We start from the raw sequence: 27430 nt of genomic DNA, 5'->3' as shown, positions 1-27430 counted from the left end.
TGCCCATGAACTAGAAATTAAAATTACACTGTGTTGGGTGCCAGGCCACCGCTGTATACCGGGTAATGAGGCAGCTGATAGGCTAGCTGCGTCAGCTGCCCTTCGAAATGACACAGACATTGATAAGATAACTTATCATGACCTCAAACCACACATTAAAAACATTATTCGACAACAATGGCAAGAGGAATGGGACGCAGCAACAGAAAATAAACTACGCACAATAAAGCCAAGGATTGGCAGGTACACCACAGAAAAACAAGACAGATTTAAAGAAGTAGCCCTGTGCAGGCTGAGAATTGGTCACACATACATAACCCATACATATCTTTTAACCAAATCTCCTGCACCACACTGCTCGAGATGTGGTGATCGGTTTACTGTCATTCATGTTTTATTCATATGTGCACAACTGGAACAAGAAAGAAGACGTCATTTTCCCTCCTTGTTCACTCATCAAATACCTGCACACCCATCCATTTTTATTGGCGACAACCCAATGTTTTCTTTACAACAGGTGCTTAAATTTTTATCACAAGTAGGCTTTTTACATGAAATTTCTTATCGACATGGGTCTCAGCCCGCTCCTCTTTGAGAGGACGGATGAGATCTTTTAAAACATCTACTTATACATTGCACATCCATTATATATCGCAAATGAATTTTAGGCCCTATACACCATTGTTTTTAGCGATATTACAGAGCGAACACATTTTTAGGCCCTGTACACCACTGTCTTTTATCCCTTCATGAAATATCACAACTATTCCATTATATAAACTTGAGTACACCGTTAACCTTGAGTTTGGCGCTCTTTCACCTGAGTCGCCCTTGCGCCAATAAAATCCATCATCATCATCACTCAGTTGTTACCGTTTCCGTCATGGCCAAGCTGATGAGCTCGCCACGAATTTAACCGACGAATACCGGCACCTGAACAAGGGCATGACGATTGCTTTCCTTGACGGGCTAGCGGACACCCGCAAAGTTTTCGCGCTTCCCAGTCAACTTGAAGACGATGCACCCAGCTGAGCCAAGCAGCCCGAATTCGACATTAATCCAACGCTTCCCCGAGACAGACAAGACCGGATTCGTACTTTTCTTGAACACAACAGCGAGTGCTTTTTTTCAGCATCGAAGGTGCGGCAAACTCCGTTGACAAAGCATCGCATCATCACGAACGAAAACACCCGACCGCTACGTTAAAGCCCCTACCGTGTATTGCCACGAGAACGCCAGGCCATACGCGATCAAGTTGAGGAAATGCTACGTGATGACGTGATCCAGCCATCCAAAAGCGCCTGGGCGGCACCAGTCATTTTTAGTGAAGAAGAAAGACGGCACACTTCGCTTCTGCGTCGAATACCGCCGCTTGAATAGCATAACTAAGAATGATGTCTACCCACTTCCTGCATCGACGACACACTGCACCGTCTCTGCAATGCAAGGTACTTCTCATCGATGGACCTGAATAGCGGATATTGGCAAATTGAGGTCGATGAAAGAGATCGATAGAAGACTGCATTCATTACACCGGACGGCCTTTTCGAGTTCAAGGTGATGAAATTTGGCCTTCGCTCCGCACCAGCGACGTTTCAACGAGTAATGGACACTGTGCTGGCGGGCTTGAAGTGGAAGATTTGCCTGGTATACATGGTTGATATCGTTGTCTTCTTGTCAAGCTTTCAAGATTACCTGAAACGGCTGCAGACAGGATTAGAAGCCATCAAACCATCGGGACTAATGTTAAAACCAGAGAAGTGCCACTTCGCCTACTATGAACGGCGGTTCCTAGGTCACATTGTTAGCAAGGATGGTGTTCGGCCAGACCCGGAAAAAACAGCTGCAATCATACAATTTACACCACCTGCTGACAAGAAAGCCGTGCGCAGGTTCCTTGGGCTGTGCTCTTATTGTCAATGATTTCTCAGAACTTTTTCTCGCATCGCAGAACCGTTGATACAGCTTACAAAGGCTGACGTACCTTTTAAATGGGAAGCGCCACAAGGAGCAGCCTTCGATGAACTTAAGCGCCGCCTGCAGTGCCCTCCTGTTCTTGGCCACTTTGATGAAAGCGCCGAGACCGAAATTCACACCGACGAAAGCAGTTTGGGCCTAGGAGCCGTTCTCGTCCAGAAGAGTGCCGGACTGGAGAATGTAATCATCTACGCTAGCAGGTCCCTCACTAAAGCCGAAGTCAATTACTCGACGACCGAGAAGGAGTGCCTCGCGATCATCTGGGTCATTTCTAAGTTCCGTCTATACCTATACAGTCGACAATTCAAGGTGGTAAGCGACTACCGCGTGCTCTGGTGGCTGGCTCATTTGAAAGACCCCTACGGCCGCCTTTCCCGATGGAGCCTAAGAATTCAGGAATTTGACTTTACAGTAGTATATATGTCGGGCCGCAAGCATTTAGACACAGACTGCTTATCCCGCGCTCCTATCGACGTTCCTCCGAAGGACGATGACGATGATGCCTTTCTGGAACCTAGTAAGCGCCACCAGCTTTGCACAACACCAGCGATCAGATCCTCAGCTGAAAGGCCTAGCAGATTACTTGGAAGAGAAGACCACTTCTCCTCCTCCTGTGTTTAGGCGTCAGTTGTCGTCGTTCACCTTAAACAATGACGTCATCGTAAAGAGAACTTCGCTCCCAACAAGACAGTGCATCTTCTACTCGTGCCTAAAAACATCAGACCGGAAACTCTTCATGCGTTGCACGACGAGCCAACAGCAAGGCACCTGGGTTTTGCGCGCACGTTGCATCGAATCCAGGAGAATTACTACTGCAGCGATTGCCTGCCGACATTGCCCATTACGTAAAAACGTGCCGTGAGTGCCAGCGACGCAAGACGCCACCGATCAGGCAAGCTGGGCTACTGAACCCGATACCGCCGCCCAACCCTGCCCATTCAACAAATTGGGATGAATCTTATCGGCCCTTTCCATCTTCATGTGCGGGTAACAAGTGCATCATTGTGGCCACCGAATACCTTACCCGATACGCCGAAGCTAAAGCACTGCCCTATGGTACTGCGGCAGATGTGGCAGTTTTTTGTCGAACAATTTCGCTTGCTACACGGCGTTCCAGAAGTCTTCTTCGCGGACAGGGGAACGGCATTTACGGCAGAGCTGACGCAAGCATCCTAGAATACAGTCATACAAGTAATCGACGAACTACTGCGTATCTTTCCCAGACAGATGGATTTACGGAGCGTCTCATCAAAACTATTGCAGATATAATTGCAATGTACGCCGACGCCGAGCACAAGACATGGGACGTCATTCTACCCCACGTCATCTTCGCTTGTAATACCGCCCTCCAGGAGACACCCAAGTCGACCCCGTTCAGCCTTATGTACGGCAGGGAGTCCACGACGACGCTTGACGCAATGCTGCCACACGTAACCGATCAGGACAACCTAGACGTCGCCGCCTACCTTCAAAGTGCAGAGGAAGCCCGAAGACTCGCCCAAATGCGCATTAAAGATCAGCAACAAACCGACGCCCGACGTTGCAACTTACGACGACGCAATGTTGAGTTCAAGCCGGGAGATCTAGTCTGGATTTGGACGCCGATTTGTCGCCGCGGACTGAGCGAAAAGCTTTTTTCGCCGATACTTCGACCCCTACAAGGTGCTTCGCTGACTAGGACAATTGAACTACGAGGTCGTTGCCGACGGCGCGGCAGCATCGCAGCGGCGCCGAGTGCATCCAGAAATTGTGCATGTTGTACGCATTAAGCCATATTATGCGCGCTAAAGGCTATTCATGTTTGCAACGTTTATGTAAATGCATGTATGTTTACTTTTAAACATTGAGACGGATGTTTTTCAAGGGGGGGGGGGGGGGAGTAGTGCCGCGAACTGTATAAATCGTTATTTGTTCCTGTTCGACAGCTGCTGGTATGCGGCCTTATCATTGTTATTCTGGCGCAGCGCGCACTAATCAATTCTGTAACCCGTGTTTGTTCATGCTCGTTGTCGCGATACGACGCGTTATCATTTTCTTCGTCGCGAACGTTGCGCCGAGATCTGTCTCGAAGATTCCGGTCACTCGCGTATGTTTCTACAATGTTCCAGGTTGTGCTATTAGCAGTTTGCGACGTTATCTAGATTGTTCTGAGCAGGCTTTCAATTGAGCGTTGACGAGTGCGACAGGCATTCTTTGTTCGACGATCGACGAGCACGTTTGTGGCTATCGCCGCCGCCGAGTTGCTTAGTTCTTTGGCGGGCGCAAGTCAGCCCAATAAAGAGTTTCTTCAATGCAATCACCGACTGCTCATTTGTGTGATCGAACCACCACGTGACAATATATTTATATATATACATATATATATATATATATATATATATATATATATATATATATATATATATATATATATATATATATATATATATATATATATATATATATATATATATATATATATATAAATGAACTTGCAGTAGGTGACACATGGTGGAAAAAACAACGCTTTAATATGACGTTTCGGCCGGGGTCCGGCCTTTGTCAAACATTCCTTGACAAAGGCCGGACCCCGGCCGAAACGTCGGATTAAAGTGTTGTTTTTTCCACCGTGTGTCACCTACTTCAAGTTTATGACCTACCGGACCCATTCGAGCTTCAACCCCTTCCCTATTTATATATATATACTGTAAAACAAGTATTGGGCTCTGATATGTTCAGCGCCTGTTGCTGTTCAATGCGCGTGACGGGCAGGAAAGAAAACGAAAACGAAGCTCGCTTCGACGCTCGTACGTGTGCTGACACGTCTCACGACTGATCGCAGAACGTTCCATTGACTGTTGACGACGTATCGCCCTGTTCAAGGTCTTCTACAACAAGGGTTGGAGATGCCAGCAATCCCCTCAACCTGGAGCTTCGCAGCCGAGCTTTGCCTACCACTTCCGCGATGCCTGAGACCGCCAGCCAAACGCCAACCCCATCGCTTGTCATCTGTCCCGGTGCAGCGCGTCAGCGCGACCCCGCCATCTTCAGCGGCACCGATTGCACGGATGTAGAAGACTGGTTGGCGTCGTATGAACGCGTAAGTGCGTACAACAAGTGGGACGACACCGTGAAGCTCACAAACGTCATTTTCTATTTGAGCGAACTTGCCAATCTATGGTTTCGCAACCATGAGAGTAACATTTCTACCTGGACGGCTCTCAAGACCAGCCTGACCGAAGTTTTTGGCCGTCCCGCTATACGTAAGCTTCGCGCCGAGCAACGCTTGCAAAGTTGGACACAACAAACCGGCGAAAACTTCACCAGTTTCATAGAAGACGTTGTAGACCTCTGCAAGCGCGTAAACCCTACCATGAGCGACGCCGAGAAGATCGGACACATTATGGAAGGCATTGACAATGACGCCTTCCAGATGCTCGTCGCCAAAAACCCCCAAACTGTGTCCGACGTTATCAGCTCTGCGAAAGCTTCGATAGGCTGCGCAAGAGGCGGCTTTCCACACGACGTGCTGGCCTTCAGCAGGCCACTCTTTCCAGCTTGGCTCTCTCCGGGAACGGTGCCCAGGACCAGAAGTCGCTAATTCAGCACATTCAACAGTTTGTTCGTGAAGAAGTCGCACGCCAGCTTTCCTTGTCCACCTTCACTTGCCCGCCAGCACCTGCGCCAGCGCCGCCGCTCACTCCCACTCTTCAGCGTGTCATACAAGAGCAGGTCGCTGAGGTTCTGCCTTCACCTCCTCAGCAGCCGTTGGTGGCGGCTCCTCTTACGTACGCTGATGTTTTGGTGCGGCCACCACCCCCTGTCGCCCCTGTGTACAGCCGGCCTCCCCTCCTATGCGAGCTTCAGGGACGCCAGCAAAATGAGCAACCTACAATCCCCCCTTATCGTCCGGCTCTTCGCCGTCGACCACAGCCACACCCTTCCAACCCCTGGCGCCCACAACACAACCGACCTATTTGCTACGCCTGTGGAGTCGCCGGCCATGTGGCTCGTTTGTGCCGCAATCGTGGCCCTCGTCCATACGACTATACACGTGAGCCGATGTACAATCTTCCTCCGTCCCCCTCGCCTGTGTTCCCTGAGCCTCCTCCGCAGTCCTCTTCAAGTTACGATCACCGCTCCTACCGCTCGCCTTCTCCTGGCCGCGTTCCCGTTCTCCGATGCTTCGCCGTCAATTAGCCGTTAACACGGAAAAATAACGGCCGCAGTTCCGGAGGCAAGAACTGCGCCATCAGGGACCAACTCAAGACCTGTTCACGTACCAGCCAACATTATTACCATATTCATCGAGGGAGTTCCTGTCGAAGCACTTGTAGACACTGGCGCAGCCGTTTCTGTTCTTAATTACGCCCTCGGTCGCAAACTCAAAAAGGTGATGACGCATCTTATTCAGAAATGTGGCGCAACAAACACAAACACAAGAGAAGAAACACAACACATGCGCACACTACCAACTGTAAGAGGAACTGAAAACACTTCCTCTTCACCACTCCTCCTCTTCTACACTCAGGCACATCTCACATTCCTCTTCTTTGCCAAGGAGATAGTGGCACTTTCTTCCTCGCAGTTTATCGTCTAAACATGGCAGTCACCAATCTCCTCTTCCTCTTCTCTTCTTCCTCTTCTTTGCCAAGAGGATAGCGGCACTTTCTTCCTCGCAGGCATAAACATCGTCCAAACATGGCAGTCACAAATTCTACACTCTCTTGTACTCCACACCTATGCTTTGCACAGTAACTCATACCACGCTGGACAAGCAAATATCACCACATAGTCACATAGTCATACACTAAAAACCACCGCCACACATATACAGAAGGACATGTCCATCCACACCAGATAACTTGTGTAGTCCCTACGTATTGAAAAACTTTGAACGACGAAGACGTTCAAAGTTTGAGGAGAACGACGACAAGCATGTTCAACGCGCGTGACGGGCAGGAAAGAAAACGACAACGAAGCTCGCTTCGACGCTCGTACGTGTGCTGACACGTTGATGGAAAGGCCATTGCAACAGCTTGGCCTTAGTTTAAGTAGCCCGACATTGTTATCACTTGGCGCCACCATCCTTGGGCACAGGTGATCACAGGTCTGTTTTCACCGCCATGCAAAATTTTTTACTGGACTCAAATCGTTTGCCTTGCTAAATATTTAAACATCACTTGCTCTACAATTGTATTGCCAATCTCCCGTGAGTGTTACCACTTTTCATTTTATATTTCACTTATTTCCCGTTTTGTGTCCTTTCCTCTACCCCTCAAACCATTTTTTATGCGAGTATACTTAAAATAAAAACAAAATGATAAAAAAAAAATTCTTTGCTACCCAATTCTTGGCCGATCCCCCTCTGTGGGTATGTGCCATAGGTTATTTGGACAACAACAACAACACGTCTCACGACTGATCGCAGAACGTTCCATTGACTGTTGACGACGTACCGCCCTGTTCAAGGTCTTCTACAACAATATATATATATATATATATATATATATATATATATATATATATATATATATATATATACATAAGATCTACGTATCCTTCCTCTTTAGACCTGTAGAATTCTCGAAACGTTTTTTTTATTTTTTGGATGTGACAAAGAAAACATGTTTTTATGACGCCGATTTTCAATAATTTCGGCGCGTATTACTCCCAGTTCGACTTCTAAGGCTGTCGTAAATATTTATTGGCTCTTCTTCTGGCTGGTGGCTCTCTAAATATTGTTTTATGACGTTGCTTTTTCAGGATTGCGGCCCTTAAATCTCAGAGGTAAGCTTCTGGGCTTTCGTGGGATATTATTGTTTTCTGGGAGGCGGCTCCTAATAAACGGCCTCATAAAACCACTTCTTTAGTATGACGACCCGTTTTTCTCGCAGTGGAGTTTCCACAGCTATAGCAAAAATTTATCCAATTGATTCTCAGAGGTGGCTCCTAAAGGGCCTGTCACACTAGCGCGACATGACGCCGACACAGACCCGACAACGACACCGACGGTCGGCCAACTCGTCGGCCGACCGTGTCTGCGGCCGACCAAGCTGTCACACTAGGCCGACGACGACACCAACACGACCGAAAACCAAATGTCTTCCCAGTGTGACAGGCTTTGAGGCCGGGGACACCGACAAAACCAGTCTGCCGCCTGTCGGTGACCAAGTCTTCCCGAGATTGGCCGCCGAGCAAAAACTTTCTCGAAACGCAAAGACGACTCAGTAAACCACGTCGACGGCGAATACCTTTCAGCACTAATGTACGTGAAAAAGCAGAATCAATGCATAATCCCTGACCAAAGCGTGAGCTTGAGCTGCCAAAATACTCGGGGCCGCCGAATGCGTGTGGAATATCAACGGTAGCGTTTTCCTTTCGGGGCGAGTGCATTCGGGGTGCATAGATTTGCGGCGCGCGTCGGAACCATGAGCAATCTTTCCGCGTTTCCAAACTGCACAGAATAGTGCAAAATGAACGTAGTACGTGACAAAGAAATGATGAAAAGAAGTGATTATTTTCCTCAAGCCAGCAGAGCTGCCGATCCTCCTGCGCACTTCGATCGTTGTGTTTACAGTCATAACGTCTAGTCGCTACTTCGCAAGCCAATTTCAACGCTACGTTACGCATCAAGCAATAAATTTTTTCCATAATTAAATGTGTTTAAAGAATTGTGTGCGCAAAAAGCGCAGAACTTGCGTTTAAACTTTACAACAGAACCAACAGCAGCTGTGGTCAAGCGGCCGGCCCTGTGAAATACGAGGTTTTACGTAATCCGCCGAAGACGTTACGCACTACACGGCATGATTCAAAGTATGTGCAGTTTACTGCCAGCAAGCTGGACAGTCAGTTAAGCGGTAAACGCTACTACTGCCTTCGCGACTTTCACACTGCAAGACAACATATAAGCTAAAACCATAGGTACCTCAACCTCTGAAAGCACCGGTTAGGCTTAGCTTTTGCGGTGCAGTGGTTAGCGCAGCTAGCTATCGTACAGGAGGTCGCAAGTTCGATCCCACGGGTAGAGATTTTTTTTCTTTTTTTTATGCTTTTAATATACTGTCTCTTATTCGCTGTGGACAGCTTTTATTTTTCGAACACTGCCGTTTTGATCCGGCAACTACAGCCGTAAAATACTGGGCAGTATTCAGTCTCGGCCCATAATCACAACTGGTGAATTAAGCGCTTGCTTTGGTACGGTTGAATTTATGAAATAGGATTAAAAATAAAGCGTACCTTCATTTTATGAGAACAACCCAAGTACAATAAAAACGGGAGTAGGTGTAGAAAGGAAAATCTCGCATGGCAGAAGGAATAGTATAATGGCACGAGAAGAGACGGGGAATGGGAGGGCCTAGTCGGTGGGGATGTTTCGCACGTTGTCTCGCTAGTGTGACATAGGAGTTGGGCGACCGTCGACCGACAGCCGCCTTGCGAGCGACACGGCGCCGACACCGACTGTCGGCCGACTGTTTCCGTCGGCGCAGTGTGACATAGACGCAGACATCAGGAAGACGCTCTGTTGGCAGACCAAATCGGCGCCGTGTCGTGCTAGTGTGACAGGCCCTTAACAGGCTGTTTTCCTCTTTGTCGGATTACTAAAGCTTTTTCTATGGCTTGGCGAATTGATTCTGGCGAATGGCTGTTACGAGATGGCCTTATGACGCCGTACCTTGAGGGTGCCGCCAAGATTCCCTCCAGTTAGGCTTCCGAACATTTTGCAATTCCTTGTAAAATAATTGTGGCGGGTGATTTTCGGCTTTACAAAAGTTGGTTTGCTTTACAAAAGTTAGTTTTATCACATCGCTTTTTGTTGATGAGGCCATCTGTTTACCAAAGTTGCTCTCTTCCCCTCACCCTGCAACTTTCACTTGTAAACTTGTTGGAATGCTTCTCCTTTTGCTTATGCACTCGCCTCTAGAATTGTGCTGCAATAGATTCTCTATAGTTTTCCACTGAGAATATTTGCACACAGATGCCTTCGACACCTAACTGACTGAGAGCTTCACCCCTGAATACATCAAAAACCCAACTTTATCTCAACAGATGTGTTCTCAAATATGCAGTGCAATCTGTTCTTTTTTTGCGTTCATGGAATTCGTGCCATCTATGCTTATGAGTTGTGTCTTTTCAGGCGACAGCAGTAGTCCTAATGCTTCTACGCTGTGAGTAAGGTTGAAGATTGCTGCTTGCAGATGGTGAATAATCCACTGCCTCCGTCCATATGGTGACATTATCTTCGTAGATGATGAAGCGGGCAGAAGGGTCTCTATTGAGCGCTTCTGCTGTCCGGGTCATGACCGCGTTAAATAGCAAAGGTCTGAGGAAAGAGCAAACCGGCAGACAAAAATCTTGGAGGCAGAGATTGTCAGTTGCAACAGTCCTAGTAGATGGATTCGTACATTACAGCGTAACTGGACTCTCATGTTGATTCGCCGTTTCAAACAAGTACGGTGGAGCCCGGCAACTGCCTAGAGCGGTTTCTGTCGGTAGCATTCTGTACGGGACACCCGTATTTGAGTTTTCTGATCGCCACCTGAAAGACATCCGATGCAAAGACCACAGGGCCACTCTTCGAGCCACTACCTGGCTACCTAAGCACACGAGAAATGAAGAGCTGCTTAAGCTGGTCAGCGTACCACCCATACGAGATATTATAAAATAAGCAAAAATACGAATACGATCCCGAGTAGAAAACACGACAGAAGGGAGGCAGATCATGGCAGAGACGATTGAATCAAAACAGCTCCGAGGCGGTTGGAGACAGACACTTCACCCCCATGGAAGCCGCCGCCGTAATCGTACTAAGGCCACAACGACCGATTAGTAGGCGTAACGCGGTGTCTAGGCACCTTTTCAAATAGAGAATGGCACTCACTAGAGCGCTGAACAAAGTAGACATCTGCACTGACGCTGCAATTAGAAATGAAAGGGTATGTGGGATGGGTTTGTTTGTCAGCACACCAACACAACAGACAGCACATATGCCACCTACCTGGAAGATAAATTTTAAAGACCCAGTTCCTTGTAATATTGGGAGCCAAAACATCATTACATAGTTGGAGCCACAAAAGATAATTTCAATGTATACTAAATTTTAACCAACTCGTACGCAGCGATTGCAGAGTAGGCGGCACCAACTACAGTTGACGAAGTTGCTAACAACATCAGAAAGAGGCTTTACGTAATACGAGACCTTAGAAAAGCTATTCAAATTATATTGATATCGGGACATACTTGCACGGTTGGGGGAAACAAAGCCGCACACGCTGCCGCCGCACAAGCGGGGGGACCTGTGACAGATACAACGCCCCTCACCCCAACACCATCCCTAACCCGATAGCCTGAACTTTCTATCAAACAGTGCTCATTAAAGGTTCGATAGTTTATGAGGTTTAAAGTCCCAAAGCCGTTCAGGCTATTAAAGACGCCGTAGTGGAAGACTCCGGAAATTTCTACCACATGAGGTTCTTTAACGTGCACTGTCGTCGCACACCACATGGGTGGGTGCCTTGCTTCTCGCCTCCAGTGAAAAGAGGCCGCCGAGGCCGGAATTCGAGCCCGCATCCTTGCGCACTACGTCGAATTTCCCAACTACGGCATCAACCAGGTGGCCTGAAATTCCTTTTAAAGGCTCCCCTGGCAGAGTGATGATGCACTATGTACGCACCAAAATAAAACACGACAGCAGGCTAAGGTTATATGAAGCGACACCAATGCTGGTCACAAGAGATATTTCTCAACAAACTAATAACAAACGCAGCCTACACGCCACACATACCTAAACAGTGGTTTCTCGGTAGACACGAAGCACTCAGAATGCATGCACCACCTGTCAGAACAGTGTATAACAGACGTAAAACATCTTATAAGGCAATGCGCTTCTTTGCCACGAGAAAGAAACAATATTACGCATAATTCACATCATGACATGCCCACCCGAGCACATCAGATACTATCAAGCACCTCAATAGAGCATGCCATTGCCACCTATGGTAATAACAGCGGCCTGCTTTTAGTATGTGAGAGATGTCGGCTTACAACGTGCAGATCGGCAGCATTGCAAGCAACGCTAAACAGCTTGAAGAACAGTGAAGAAGCGAGAAGCTACACTCGCATCCCTCCTAATTACATATTTATTCAAACACTGGCCGCGAGCCATCCCTTGAATCAAATGAAGGCTTTATTCTTTCATTGATTTCAGCAGATTAAGAAATGACTCTCAGTCGTTTCTGCCCGCTGTTACGTCAGCAAAAGTGGGCATTAAAGAAGAGAAAGTCTGACTCCTTTGACGACTTCAGGGGACTAAACCCAGACGCGCCTGTGCTACACAACATTCGAAAGGGATTTGCTCGTATCTCAACGTCCTTGCATACATCGGCCCTAGCATTGTACCAACCGTGATGCGAATGTTGTGTATATGGAGATAAAGAGTTTTACACTTTCTGGTACACCGGTTACAATGCGAAATGTTTCTATATTCTGCCTTCAAAAGGAACGCATCTCGGTTAAATTTTGGATATTGTATACCGTGGAAAGTGAATGTATACCAGGGCTACATCTCTTCCTCTTCAATGCATAGAAGACGTTTACCCTGCCTCCTAAAAACAGCAGCCGAATGCTAGGAATGAGGTAGTGTGCTTCGTGCGAGGTCATGTGGACCTGCCAGACCGCAGATCTTCGCTTTATATCCGGGATCTTGCTTACGATAAAGGTCGTTACGGTAAAGCAATTTTGGAGTACGCCTAATTATTGCATGACTATCCTCAATGCTAACTTACAAGAATATGGCCCTTTTATCCGACGCAAAACAACTGTTATTATCGGAAAATTTCTTTCATGTGATTAATTTGTTATGAGGCGTAATAGAATCTGTTATGTCTGTCACGCGGTTAGAGATTTTGCACACATCTATTCTCGGCTGTGGGTCTGATTACGCCTTAAATAAATAAAAAGAAGTATTTATAGCCCACGTTATTCTGCGTGCAATATTTTCCGCGGGTAGTTTCCTCATTCAAGCTCGCTCTCCTGTGGACGGACCAGGATCTCATACTTGAAAGATTCCAGAATATCCTCGCATGTTTCTTCAATCACACCGATTGTGGATCGCGGCAGCCTCTTTTTCCAGCGCTCAGAGGCATGATCGCTTTTCTTTTTGTTCAAATCCTCCGACATCGAACTATTGTACTCCAAGCCAAACCGTGTGTAGATTTTCATCGTCTCGTTGACGGGATCGACAAGAAGGTCTTCAAAGCGAATTTGGTGAGTTCTATTCGGTTTCATGCGGTGCTCCAGTTCACGAAAGCCCTCCATGTCCTCGGCCATCTGCTCGCACAGCGCGCTGGCTTTGTCGCACTCCGCATTGTCCGTACACCACTTCAGACGCCTTCGAGAGTAGTACACTGCTCGCGGGTCCCGGACAAGATGGATCACTCTAACGGAGTCCGCAATGTCCTGATTTCTTTCAATCCAGTCTGTAACCTGCGTTGCGGTAAACCATTTATTTAGTTACACAGAGCTATGCAGTATTTTCAAGCGAAGACAATGAAATAATTGCAAACGCAGACACGCCAAGGAAATAAATAAACTAAATAGTCTCTATTACCTCCCGACACCAGCAGAATGTTCGCCATATTACGCATATTACGAGCATTGTACAAAACTGTTCATTATTACAGCTGTTGGGATGCGTGTGCAGGATAGATCAATGACGTAAAGCGATAGCGAAGCGAAAATAAAACTAAACATTGAGGAACGCATATTAAATATTTCCCCTGTCCGTTGTCCTTCCCTAGTTGCCCGTGTTAATGTATTCTATGTATTCTGTTGCTTTTATTCAAAATAATTAGCACTTTATTGTAGAATCATATTTCGAAGTAGATGCAAAACGATAATATGAATGAGTAAGAAAATAGCTACGCTGAGACTGACCTTTTGGAGAAATATAGGATAAACGGTTAAAAAGGATGCGTTTTGCGGAAGTTAGTTCATGATGAAACAAGATACGCTGCTCAAAGAGACACTCACGAGAAAAGACAGGAAGGCACCGTCCTGCCCTGTCTTGTAATTGCCTTTTCTGTTTAACCTATTTTTCCTTCGTTATTTTAAACAGGATTTCTTGTAAGAGGGTTCCAGTAAGGAAGTTTCCATGGCTTAAATGCGTCATACCGACAGCTGCGTTCATCTCTAATTTGGCAGAAATGTGCAGAAGATCATCTTATAATCGTTTACCTATAAAATTATTAGAAGCTTCTGTGGCGAATTCAGCCGTTCTACCTTTGCAGTCCTTTTTTTTTAAGTTTTCGATACACCAAGATAGAAGACGTTTGTGTCTAGCCAACATTTTAAATGTGTGCTGTCAAGGTGTACCTCATTTGTTCCTTCCACTAGCTAGCGACGGAAGATGTTTAGTATAGGTATTGAACCCTGTGTACCGTAGTCTTTGTAATTTCAACGAAGTGCCCACAGTAAACGGGAAATTGTATTCGATTATTACCCTAAGCAATCTGCTGCAATATTCGTAAGAGCATATTTGATCTCTGATGATAATATTTGGTTAAGTCAGAAGGAATTCTTTAAAATGTTAAATGTTGGAGATATATTTCCGTACCACACCTTCTAATGACAGTTCTATATCACTCGAATCATAAGATTAGGTTTTATGGTGCTTCGTGACTAGGATGCGAATTCTTTTTCACCGAGTGGATATCGCTTGTTTATCGCTTCTGACATTTTACCCAGACACGAGCTTATAAACATGACAGAGATAGAGTGAATGTTCACCAAACGTACTAATATAGGGATGACGGCGCTGCTCATGTATTTATTGAGTCTTTGTTGCGATGGAGCTCCAACAAACGAAAACACACTTGCAGAACAGAAAAGTGGCGGCCGGTGGGCTCTTAGTTGGAAGCCGGGCACGGTACCGCTAAACTGCTTATGAGCTTACGTTTAGTTCAATGGTTTACTATATTTATGGACCACATCGTGCCTTACAGTTCATAGCAACCACACTTTGCATGGCATTAAAATAGTAATTAGCCCTACTAACAAGTCTCATTAGGACATCTATTAAATTTATAACTTCGCCCTGCTAAGAAGCACTATTACTTAGCCCTACTGCTTAGCGTAACTAAAAAGTGCTACCAAAATGATGTCTTGATGTATTTTGTGTCTGTGTTGCTGCTAATATTTTATAATATTGTTATTTAATTTATGTATAGATGTAAAATACCTTCTTCTCGGGACAAGCAATCGCCTGCAGTAACATAAAATAAATAAATAAAGGAATAATATTTAAGGGCACTACTTAGAAACAGCGTATAAAGTCTACACGGTAATGCTATTGCATGAACAGCTGAGAGATACCTAAACATCCGTCTATATTGCTTTCCTAAAATGATGTGAAATTTCTAAGTTGCTAAATTAATTCGAGTAGCCTGATAAGATTTACGTTTGCGGCTCCAGCGAAGTTTTCCAAAGGCGCAAAAAGAATAATTATGACACATCTGACGCATACCAGACGTGCATCTTAGAGCACCAGCGGATAGTTATAGGTGGGCAGAGAAGTTCGTAGGGGTCAATCGGATGCTTCTACCACAGCACCGTATTAACTGGAGGAATATGAGAGTGACCTTCGCCTTGCAGTAGTTACAGTCTGGCTGATGATAATGATGATGATTACAATTATGACGGTGCTATATAGGCTGAGGATTGCGGCAAATCTGTTGCGCTATACTATGGATTAAGCTTGAATGGTTAGTGTGACCGTTAGATTCATTTCACTTGCCCATCCCGCAGACATCGCTCCCCGTGAAGAAGTGGCGAGAGAAAAAATAAAGCTCCCAGGGCTAAACAATTCATGTCAGCTCCCGAAGTGCGAGAAGAGGGACTAGCAAAGCAAAGACGCAAGGTTGCAAAGAAGGTGCGTGAAGTATAACACAGAAACGATTCAGTCTGATCCGCGCCTACAATCGTTTTCGCTTTGTATGCCCTGGCATATCTGAGTTAAACCCCTGCCAATGTTTCATCGGAAGAGCACGTGCACAGTTTTGAAAATTTGTTTTTCATGTGCCGTCATTTGCGGCACCAGTGCACCACACACAGAGCTTCCTGTGAAGCAGGTACATCGTAGGAATTTCGAGCGTGTCTATGCACCATGAAATCATGGGTGCACCGTCGCACGCAGGAACATTATCAGCAATAGCCTTATGAAACACAATTGAAAGAAACCATCCGAGAATGAGCCTTTCTGGGGCACTCGACATGATATTATGTATATGGATTCGAATAGGCTTCTTATATTTACGTAGTCAGGCTAGAAAGTTAAGAATCCCCTAGTACAATACGCAACCTTTAAATTAACATATAAACAATATAGGCCATGCAGTATAATATTTGATGGTCAACCACATCAAAAGCCTTCTCAAATATCTATGGCCAAATGAGAGAAGGAGAGACCAGAAGGCCCGTTCATACACGAAAGAGCCGTACAGTGGATCTTGCTGGTACATGACGCACAAAACGCCTCCTGAAGCCTGCCACTTACCATATTTGGCAAGTGACCGAGTTGAACAATAATATAATGGATTGTTCAGCTAGGTGGCGTGCTCACATGATAAAAAATGCAGCTCCACAGAAAATTATCAGCAAAAAAACACACAGACAACGACGATGGTGCACAGAGAACTAATTTTTCACACCAACGTAACTTCTTTCTTCACTTCATCTAACTACAGTTTTCGTGCGGCATAGTTCTTCTGTATGTGTGTGTCCTTTTTGTATCATTGTCTATTTTTCTGCGTTTTTTCCTAATATAGGCAAAGTTCAAAAATATAGATATTGCCTTGCTCTTCTAGCACCGAAGGAGGCACTGGAAGGTGGCTGCTAGAGACCAACTGGGCTTGCACACGAAATAGCTGTACCATAGACTATTTTGGCACACGGTACACAGAAGAGCTGGCTGGAACGTGCCACTCACCGCGGGTTGCAAGGAGAAATTTTGAAAGAAACGGTTGTCTGTGTGGCTGGTTAGGTTAGAAGAGAGAAGTAGGTGGAGGTGGGGAAAATACTTTTGTTAGACAAAAGAGCTGCACCATTCAAGAAAAATGTTTGTACACTGTACGTCGAAAAGAAAGCTGCTACTTGCCATGGTTACCACTTGCCTAAATGGATAGAAAAAGGTATCGCTATACCTCTGGGAGACAGATTTGGTAGTTTCCATGGTTGGATGAAAGATTCCAATTAATATAAAACGTGTGAGTCGTGAGGGATTGTGCGCGTTGTCCAAATTGTGTTCCTGCTAATGCATGTCAGGGAGTTATGCCTAATGTGCGAGGTCATTCACTGCAACCTGGAAAAGGGTGCGATGTGTTGACAGCTGCTACTAAAAACGGCTTCTTCACGTCCCTTTTTTGTGACGTTCGATTTCCTTGATGGTCTCTAGCATCATACACACTACTATAAATTTCCTGCTTCTATCAGTTAAACCAATCAGATGATAGTACTCATGCTCCATCATTTTCTTAATCTTTGTTAAAACAATATTCTCTCCCGCTGCCCCCATTCATCATGTGTATAATATTTCGCACGATGATGGTAACTGGCATGTTCCTGAAGTGGTGACGTTTGCTGACTAAGAGTAGGCGACCTTTAGTATTTTATTTTTAAAATGTCATGCGTTCCTGCCGTGTACATCTATGTGTGGCCTGGTAGGCAAAAAGATCACGTAGACAGAAAACAGCGACCAAGAGTATAAATGACATTCAGTATTTTATTTGAACTGCCTTCACTTGCAAAAATCTTTGAACAGTGCAGTATATATAAAAATATGACTTATCATATGTGACGCGTTAACCGTTGACGTCAGAGCACTGACGTTTCGGTCGCGCGCACAAAATGCAATCGCGCGAACACATTATGTTGCAACTCGAACGTGCATCAATCTCTCTGTAGAAGACCGTGCAGCTCGTGAAAAAAATCATTGAAATGCAGTTTGCCAACCCGGCTTCCGGAGCTCGGTCTCTGAAGCCGCGCAAAGCACAAAGGCTTCTGATTCCTTAACCAGTGTGAAGCACTTAACATGGCAGATTCCATAGGTTCATGCTAAATTTTATGTTCAAGCTTCTAAGGCTAGGAGGGACGCCATAGGGAAGAATTCCTGAAATTTCAGCCATTTGTATTCATTTAATTTTAACAGGTATTGTAAAGTACACACTGGCATTCTTTGATGATATATGCGGCCGCATGTACCACGAAAATAGAGACAGCGAGGAGCCAGACACAGCACGAATATACTGGCGATGCAGTTTGCATTGACAATGGCACGTTAATAGAAAGTATCAAAACAACAGAACATCCTACGAGAAGTTCCGAGACTGAGTATTTGTAATGGGAGCTCTGGCGCGTTTCGCGGAAAAGACCGCAAGAGGCTGCTGCAGATATTGAAGGGGCTAAAACGGCACAGCAGGCCAGAATCGGTTGTTGCACACAAAGCGTTCGCAGTTCCTTTGTGGGACAATTGCCGGCTTGCTAGTAGCGAGGTGTCGTTTGGCACCAGGCGTCGGGCGAGTCGGTTGGCAGCGTACGACCAAAATAACGGGCTGGTGGCCGCCAACGTGCCTCGTTGCCATGCTGTGTTCCAGTTCCCGGATCTGGAGGTCCGGCCGGATCAAGTCAGCTGACCTTGAACGTGAATAGCTAAAAAGGCTCGTTGCAGTACAGTTCCAGTTTACACCCGAACCGCTGTTCTAGCGCGAACGTACTACCACCTGACTTCCACTGCGTGCTCTTTCCTACCGACAAGAGCTACCACTATCCACACAATTACATTGCCCGACTCCTAAAAGTTAGACGCGGCTTTTTTACGCTATGACATAGAAACGCCAGATGATTGTGCCGTCAATAGCCGCCATATGAAGCGTTTGTGCAGAAAAGTTGACAGCAGACATGGACTATCTACTCACCGACATGTAGCATAAAAAACGAACTTCCTCTCAATATCCATTCTCTACGCACCGCACTAACTAGACAGGAAACCATGCCTTTCAGTAGTAACACTTGCACTAAGTATACCTGCAACTGATATGCGCAGCAATCTGTGAATTAATTCAAAGTAAATACAACTACCGACATCTAAGAAATGTGAAAAAGAATAATTATTCTGAGATGAACGTACCAGTTATTTTTTATTCAATAGAGAAAAACGTATACATCAAAATACAAAAGAAAAACATACAAAAGTATCATCAAATACAAAAGTATCATCTAGGCTATATTACCGTGAAACGAGCGTATTTCGCAGAAGTACACTAATTAACGCAGCATTCATTGGTTGTGTCCAACGAAGCGCTCTGGGGAAGATGACGTTATCAGTTGCGGCGTTTCATCAGCTGCGTCGGTGATGCGGGCTTCGTGCAGCTCTTAGGGAAGAGCAATTGATACCACGGCCCTGGGGCAACACATCTTACTAACCCGCACCTCTTTTATCCGTCTTGACAAAGTACGAATATAACGCCTTGCTAAGCTAATCCAGGTCTACTTCTTGGCGTGAACAAGCATCATGACTCTCCTCACATTCACACTCGCTCGGTTCCTATGTTGTTTGTGCCCGTCACTCTTTAGCACTATACCGTCTTTTAAGCTAATCCAGTGCCGATTCATCCTCACTAAAACTGTGTTGCTGCTCTCGTTGTCTCTGAAGTTCGGGTTTTTACCACATGCCCCGCCGGGGTGGTGCAGTGGTTACGGCGCTCGACTACTGTGATCAAAGACGCGGGATCGAGTCCCGGCCTCGGCGGCCGCTTTTCGTTCGAGGCGAAAAGCAAAGTGCCCGTGTGCTGTGCAATGTGAATGCCCTTTAAAGAACCCGAGGTGGTCGAAATTTCCGGAGTCCTTCACTACGGCGGCTCTCATAGCCCGAGTCGCTTTGGGACGTTAAATCCCACAAACTACAAACCAGCCATCATTTTCTGACATTGGCAGTGTACCCAGCTCTAAGTATAGCGGAAAATTCTGCATCAACTTCATATCGAATTCTTAGTAGGCTCATCCAACATGAAACCAGGTGGGGTTGTAGTCGCAGAATAGCCTATATGAGTTGGTGGCCATGGCTCCTCTAGCAAAAAGAAGCTTTAGGCTTTAAACACTTCGCAATGTCATGCAACAGCATAATTACATCTTGAAAATCGAAAAATAAAACTAAAACCTCGTGTGCAAGCTGGCATTCAAAATACTATACCACGGTGACTTCTCGTTGAAGCAGAAATATTTCACCTTATCTACTACCCACTTGCTATCTTTTTCTCAGCGGCAGTAATTATGGTCGTAGTTCAGCGATGGCACTTTAAATTCTCTGAAGTTTAATTCTGGCTATCGCGAGAGGCTATCAATCTCCCGCATCTTTATAACGAACCGGATTTTTGCACGCAGACAACACAATATCCTAATTGTCTAGGATGGAAGTTTTTACTGTGATTGAGAATGTATGAATGTATGTAACGGTTATACAAATATATATTAATGCGCGTCATTTTGCATCTTTAGATTCACACGCTGCCAGTGGTGCAGAGATAAAAGTGAATACATTTACGACTAAACGTCTTGCATATGTAAATAGTTAAAGAAACGGGGCCTGATATGCCGCTATGTGTGGACATTGCTATAGTCAGCGACATTTTTCAGCTATGCTCTAGGATATTTGTTTTCCTATGCGTAAAGATACGTTCATTATCCCGTTGATGGCTTTTCTTGGACCACAAATAAGAAGCTGCTCAAGAAGATCGACCGCGTTGCCGAGTTTTTCTCAAAGCAATGCGATGCGCTCGAGTACTTGTTAGGGCAGACCTCTATGCCATGCTTCATGTCTTGGGTGTATATGTGATCAATAAGTGTATTTCACAGGTACACAGGAGTTGTGAGGTATACTGTGTGTGTTTTCATGCTTATTTATCGCGCTAGTACGATCCGGCATTGTCACTCTGGATGAACTTCATTATTCGCTTCGTTTTCAGTTCAGAAACGCAAATATTATGTTCGCGATCAATTCTATACAGGACGAGTTGATCCATTTGGAGTTACAAATAAACATGTTATGTGCAAGATATGGGCTACATGCCTGGGCGGCCCGTCGGATTTCTGATCTACACCGAACCGATGTCAGCCATAGGCGCATGTAAGAAATGGCTGAATGTCCTGTATTACCTAAATAATGAACCCGTTCGTCCTCTTGGACTTGCATACCGTAGATACCCTGTGATGTATAAGCTCCATACCAGCCTCGTCTGTCCGGTCAGATAGTTATACCGGTTCGATATAAACCTTTTTAAACTTTATATGGAGGGTTCACATCGGTGGGAAATTTAAGAGAAACTTAAATGTCCGATAAAAACAGGGTTGGAGGGATGCGAGATTTTTCAATAAGGGGTGCTTGTCTTTCTTTACTTCATCTTTGTCATCTCTCTGCGTGTCTTATTATCATATCCTGTAAGTCGCCAAGAGGCACGGCTATTCTTTCGCTACACCACAAGAACCTAATTGGATTCGTCTCCAAACTTACAACTGCATGTGACTGATCCATCTGTTTTCTCACTGGTGGACGTCTAGAATCTACTGATTACTCCTCTTCGCCGTCGCCGTTTCTAGATCATATGCAAGAAACCGTAATAAAAAGGAGGCGGTTATGATGATTGTGATCGCGAGAGCGTATTGTGAGCAGCGGAAACAAATGGCGTGCGGCTGTGTGCGGGAAGAGAAGCCCACTACAGCGAAGAACACATGGCTGGAGAACAGACGTGGATGCGCATCGCTGGACGCATCTTAACCATCCTGGGTTTATCGTATCCGAGGCTGGTTCGCCAGCAGCCTAACGACACCTGGGTGCAGCCGTACACCTGGTCATCTTGGCGCAGATTAGGACAAGCGCCAGATTCCCTCCCTCCCTTCTTGTCCACTGGCGTCCTGGAACCAAGGCCTGGCTTCCGCGCAGCACTGCAGCACACTGGCTGCTTCCGCTGACTGGCCAGCTTGTCACTATCCAACTACCACACATTCACCCTCGTTTCAAGTGCGCCGACTCTGTTACGTAAGAGACCAGCCATTAACGGCATAATTGGAGATTTAGTGTCATTTTCTCTTCGTGTGGTAATTCATCTAACACGTGAAACAGAAAGCATGCGTTTCTTCCTGTGCCTGAAATATGTACAAGTTTGTCTAGTCAACGCCTGGCAACCTATTGATGCGTCACGAAGTATGTTTCTAGAGGTGGCTTGCATGCTGACTTCACGAACAACCAAGCACATTTATGCGAGCCAACAGTTAGTGGTAATCGAAGAAGGGCTATTTCTGGTTACGGGGAAAGATCTCAAGCATTGAGGCAACATACAAGGAACATATATCTAGTACATGCTGCAAACACATACGTTGCGGTCATTTCACCGCTTCCTTCTTGTTCAGAAGCAAAGTTGCATAGAGATCTATCACCACATTAGCTGAAAGTTTGAATTGATATCGCTGTAATGGCTTTCATAAAGCGGCTGTACTCAGAGAGTGTTCGGGCCAGGACCACGTCCGTTTGTTGGAGAGCTAAGAAAGCGGCTTGAAAGCGCCTTCTTTCAAAGAGCAGATGTCCACAAGTGACTTTTATTCAAAGGTCACTTTTATCAAGTTTCGATTTTTATCTGGAGTAAGGCTAGATCGCTTACTACGAGGTTCCGATAAAACTAAGTCCGTATGACTACCAAGTTCTCTATAAGTCGTCTCTATATGATCGCTTGTATCATATGCACAACGCTCGTGAGCCTTCGTTAAACCTAAGCTCCTATTTGCGTCTGATGGTTTCCCACATAATGTGGTTTATAACCCCTGTATGCTGGTGAGTACGTGCGAACCGGCACACAAGCGGAACCGATATCCTGAGTGATCTAATTCACACTTCGCCTAACCCCATTGAGTGGTCCGTCATTTTTCTTAACCTTTCACAGGGTATACATTTCCAGGGAGAGTGCACCTTTATTAGTTGGGACTCGCAACCCTATCGGGGCAGTACAACTTCGATTGTCCTTTCTTTACTTTTTTGCCTTTTGTAGAGCCTCGTGTGATTTCTTTTCAATGCCGCCTCTTTCACATCAGACGAAACTTGTTATTTTGTGAAGAAAACTATCAGGAGAGGTTAGACGCTTGAGCATGGTTGTTAGACATTATCGGTGCACGCATACGACGCGGACGATAGGAGACAGAAAAAGCGCTGAACCTACAACTGTCGTTTATTTGGGCTCTGCCTCTGTTACAGGGGCGGAAAATCTATAAAAGGAAAAAAGGAAGAAAACACACACGCAAAAAGGACATAAAATGCATTAGCGAAACTCTTTAACGATAAGACCTTGTCAGGACGAACTTTCACAAGCATGCATTATTACCTTACAAAACGATGCAGGAGTTTAGAACAGAAATATTACTTACCATGAATTCTTATAACCTCCGACAGATTGGTGACTAAACTGTATCAAAATACTGAGTGGGGCTAGTTACTTTCAATTCTTAATGAAACAGAACAAAAGGCGACGGACTATCCTCCTCCTCTGGTCCTTCTTGTTTGGCGCTCTTTCATTATCAGGTATTTTATACCCAATTCAGGCATCAAAACGTAACGTAGTTTCAGGAAAAGGCCCTAGGCAACTCACTATTAAATGGCGTTGAAAAACTCACCTGATCAACGTAAAGCCTTGAGAACTTGAACACTTGTGTACTTGATCGGGAGCAGAGCGCGGACATGTGACTCGGCGATGTACATGACTGTCCTTCACCACACACATCTGACAGGAATCGGTTTCGTTTATAGAAGCCACTGCTCTCCAGCCACGCCGTGTATAAAGGGACGTTCTCCATTCGACACCTCACCAGGTCGTCGATCAACCGCAAGGCGTGCTCTTCCCTACCGTTACGAATACGTCCACTCACTGTGAATAGCCCGAGTGGCTCGAAATGCAAGAACGTCCTGGTTGGCAACGACAGCAACTCATTCAGAAACGATGCACCGCTTCGATAGTACGTCACCACAAACACAATTTTCACGTCAGACAAAGGCACGATTGGGTACTTCTTGAGCGTGTCTTGGAAAGCAGCCGGTAAATCACCCTCAACCGTAGAGTCGAGGAAATCGTCACCGAAATAAGCACTGGAAGGTAGGTTGATCGCCGGTATCTTTTCAGCGCTTTCTGTCTTGGTGTATTCTGGTGCATGTTGACCTAAAGTGAGAAAATAAAAATCTAGGTTTGGCAGTCTATGGTTGCCTACTACTGATAGTAACCTTGAAGGAACACTTTCACACAGGCGGACCTAAAGCGCTTAAAAACTGGGAAGTGTTAGCAGCAAGAGCAGGGCTGCATCATGACACTGCTGTTTCCTAACTCTAGCTCACTACGAGAATACCCCATATACAATAAATTTTACCTCTTCGTCGCTCGAGTGGTTTTGTAGCTTGAGGACATTTAGTGCGTCGTTCACGGTAGCCCTGCTACTCACAATCGCGACGAAGATGTTGGCACAGTACAGCAATCGAGCAGGTAAGAGAGATGGCGCTAGCGGACTGGAGTAGGGCAAACCTCTGGCCTTAGTGAATCAGGCCTCTGCGCTAGTAATAAATGCGCGCGTGTTTCTTTTTATTCTCCTGGGATTAAGAATAGCCCTGTTCTCTCTAATCATAGTCGATATTTAAAATTATATGCAAAATATTTTAGTTTGGTCTTTTTGTACGTGAATGACGACCTTGACGATGGTTGAACCAAAACGTAAATGCTTAAATAAACACACATAACCTCGACGATTTCCTTTTATTGTGTGACTTAGAAGAAATGAACTGAGATTTCCATCTCCGTTGAACAAACTTTAACGCAACACTTGCTGTTGGGCTAGTTGGTTCAAATCCATATTTGGGAACACAGCGCGGAACAGGACGCAACACAAGAGAACGAAGGTAGACAGGACGGAGCGCTGAACTGATAACATTTATTTTTAAAAGAAGGTGACCCGTATTTAAGCGGTGCCTATCAGGACACGTGATCAATGCAGGGAGAAAAACACTGCTGAAAAAACTTTTCTTTTAGGAAGAATTGGCCAAAGACAACAAAAATGTTAAGAGGGATAAGCTCTGATAAATAATTTCTGCTGCGTGAAAGTTATCTCCAGTGCCGATAACCAAAAAAAGAGAGATTAACATTTGAAAGCAAAAATAGGCACCGCTTAAATACGGGTCACCTTCTTTCGAATATAAAAGTTGTCAGTTCAGCGCTCCGTCCTGTCTACCTTCGTTCTCTTGTGTTGCGCCCTGTTCCGCGCTGTGTTCCCAAATATAAACTGTAACGACCTTAGGGGTTTTCAGTTTTGCCATACACAGAAATTTTGTACAAGTGCATTTTGAACGGGAAATTGCCTATCAGCACAATTTTGTGCATATCATTACATTGATTGACAACTTTACATCGTCGCATTACCTTCTACCATGGCGCATGCTTTTTCGTGCCAGTGCTATAAGAAAGAGAACTTGCAAACTTTGCTATTGTTTTCCCTTCGAGGCAACCATTAGCACCAGAACATCTGAGTCCCACGCTATTAGAACATCAATTACAAAAACCGCTCGCTTTGATCCAAGAGTGAAGTCACTCAGGGCACTATCAGAGCGTGCGCGCCCGGGGATAGTATAGCAGCAGTGTGGTCACTCAGCCACTCTTGTGTGCGGAGCATTGATCTTTATAGTTTTTTCGGCCGATGTTAGAATCTTTTCTGCTAAGCTTTTATTTCAGTTCATTTTAATTCTCTTGAGTTTTCGTTTTTTATAATAACTCATTCAAAGGCACCCTTTTTTTAAATGTTGAGAAAAATACTATACTGTCACATATGTTTACCTTACAAGCGACTATGTTATACGATATAGATTTTCATCCAGAAATTTATTTCCTAGATATATGTACACTACCACATATGCCACTTTGGAACCACAGCATATATTTTGCTGTTATGTATATTATCAGGCAAAATCCACTAGAAACCTGAGGAACAACCACGTTGTAGAACCAGGTGAGCTTAGAAGCCAAGCCTTTAATTGCATGTGTTTTATCTACCAAGAAAACATCATAGCAGAAAAAAGAAAAATTGGCCATTTTAAAACTAGTTATTACCACAGTTTTTCTGGCACTCGTTATTAATGCGGCACTGGTAATAAACGTGTTCAACCGTGAAGATTCTAGAGCATCCTTCCCGCCCACGATTAGAATCCTTCGGGTACAATGTAGTGGAAAGCTGAAAACCTGGCGTGTCGAATGTCTCGGCAGCATCGGTTGCGATCCTTATTCTGTAGGGACTCCAGCTAGTCCTGTGACACTGGTTAATGTTTCTGAGAAATGCAGCTATGACTTTCAACAATCGCTTCTGCAAAGCGGACAGACCCTTGATCAATTGATGAACGGACCGCTGTCACTGGCCTACGTATCGAAGCTAGTAATGGCCTCTTCTTGTGGCACTGGCAAAACCTGTTTATAACGTAGAGACCCGTTACCTTCCGACCTTTGTGATTAATCGCTTACTGGTTTCGTATGACATTGCCTTACGTGAGGAGGCGTAAAATGATATGAAAAATGAACAGATAACACAGCCCCTGGTGATGCTCCCCTCGGTATCACCTGTTTCACTTGTTACTATTATAAAGCAACAAATATTCAAATCCTTACCTGATTCACGCACGTTTTACGTTAACAGGTTACACTTACAAATAAACGGATCCCATTTTTCTCGAACATGAACCAGGAACTAGGAAGCGTGCTCTCATACTATTCGATTATTGGCCTTCCATACAGGTGGCTTGTGTCTGTCAACAGATTCAAAAATTTGGAACGTCTACAATACTTCTGATCTGTTTTGGTTCAATTTCCTTAGCTTCTTGACGACATTGCCAACATTGCTTTTCCAAATTTATTTGCCCATCTATTTATATTTCTTTCCAGCTATGCAATTAAAAATACCATCCTCGTTAAACTAACTCTCAAATTATTTGCCCATTTATTTATGTTTCTTTCCAGCTGTGCATTTAAAAATACCATCCTCGTTAAACTAACTTTCAAAAGTACGTGAATCCATTTCCTAAAGCAGCATCACACCGCTAAAAATTAAACTTCATCACCTTAGCGAAGCAATGTGTTTTATTTCAGTGTTAATTTGAAAGTTTTAAGCTTTTATGCTCTCTAAAGTAAACTAAATTCTGAAAAGTAAAAAGGGAGGGGGGAGGGCATCGATAACATGACTTGAACCTATTGATGCGGGCGAGAGCTTGATAATGCTTAGTTTTTCATGGTTTAGCAAGGTTGTCAATGTGGGACCGCTTGAAAATGGAGGGTGTTTAATGCTTTCCCTTAAAGTAGACTCGACAGGCCCTAGAGCACCAACTTTCTGTTGTAAAATTCTTCGGGGAAATCGATGGCACAAT

General features: G+C 45.0%; 1 protein-coding gene across 1 annotated transcript; it reads right to left on the bottom strand.

Moving 5' to 3' along the window:
- Positions 1-12144: 12144 nt before the first annotated feature.
- On the bottom strand, positions 12145-25455 carry LOC146200316 (carbohydrate sulfotransferase 5-like). Its single transcript, XM_084592328.1, has 3 exons — positions 25446-25455; positions 23662-24200; positions 12145-13440 (listed from the first exon to the last, which is right to left on the bottom strand). Exons 1-3 carry the CDS (start codon positions 25453-25455, stop codon positions 12970-12972), a joined length of 1020 nt encoding a protein of 339 aa, XP_084448454.1. The 3' UTR covers positions 12145-12969.
- Between the last annotated feature and the right edge of the window lie 1975 nt (positions 25456-27430).

The sequence above is a fragment of the Amblyomma maculatum genome, chromosome 2 (assembly GCF_055883805.1).
Source record: "Amblyomma maculatum isolate TAMU_Amacu chromosome 2, ASM5588380v1, whole genome shotgun sequence".
Classification (NCBI taxonomy): domain Eukaryota; kingdom Metazoa; phylum Arthropoda; class Arachnida; order Ixodida; family Ixodidae; genus Amblyomma; species Amblyomma maculatum.
This window is presented reverse-complemented; position numbering and strand designations above follow the sequence as displayed.

Bases quoted from the DNA above. Each gene is read 5' to 3' on its own strand.
- LOC146200316 (XM_084592328.1), bottom strand. The intron at 13,441-23,661 runs GTGAGTTTTTCA...ACCGCAACGCAG, and splicing joins CAAGGCTTTACGTTGATCAG to GTTACAGACTGGATTGAAAG.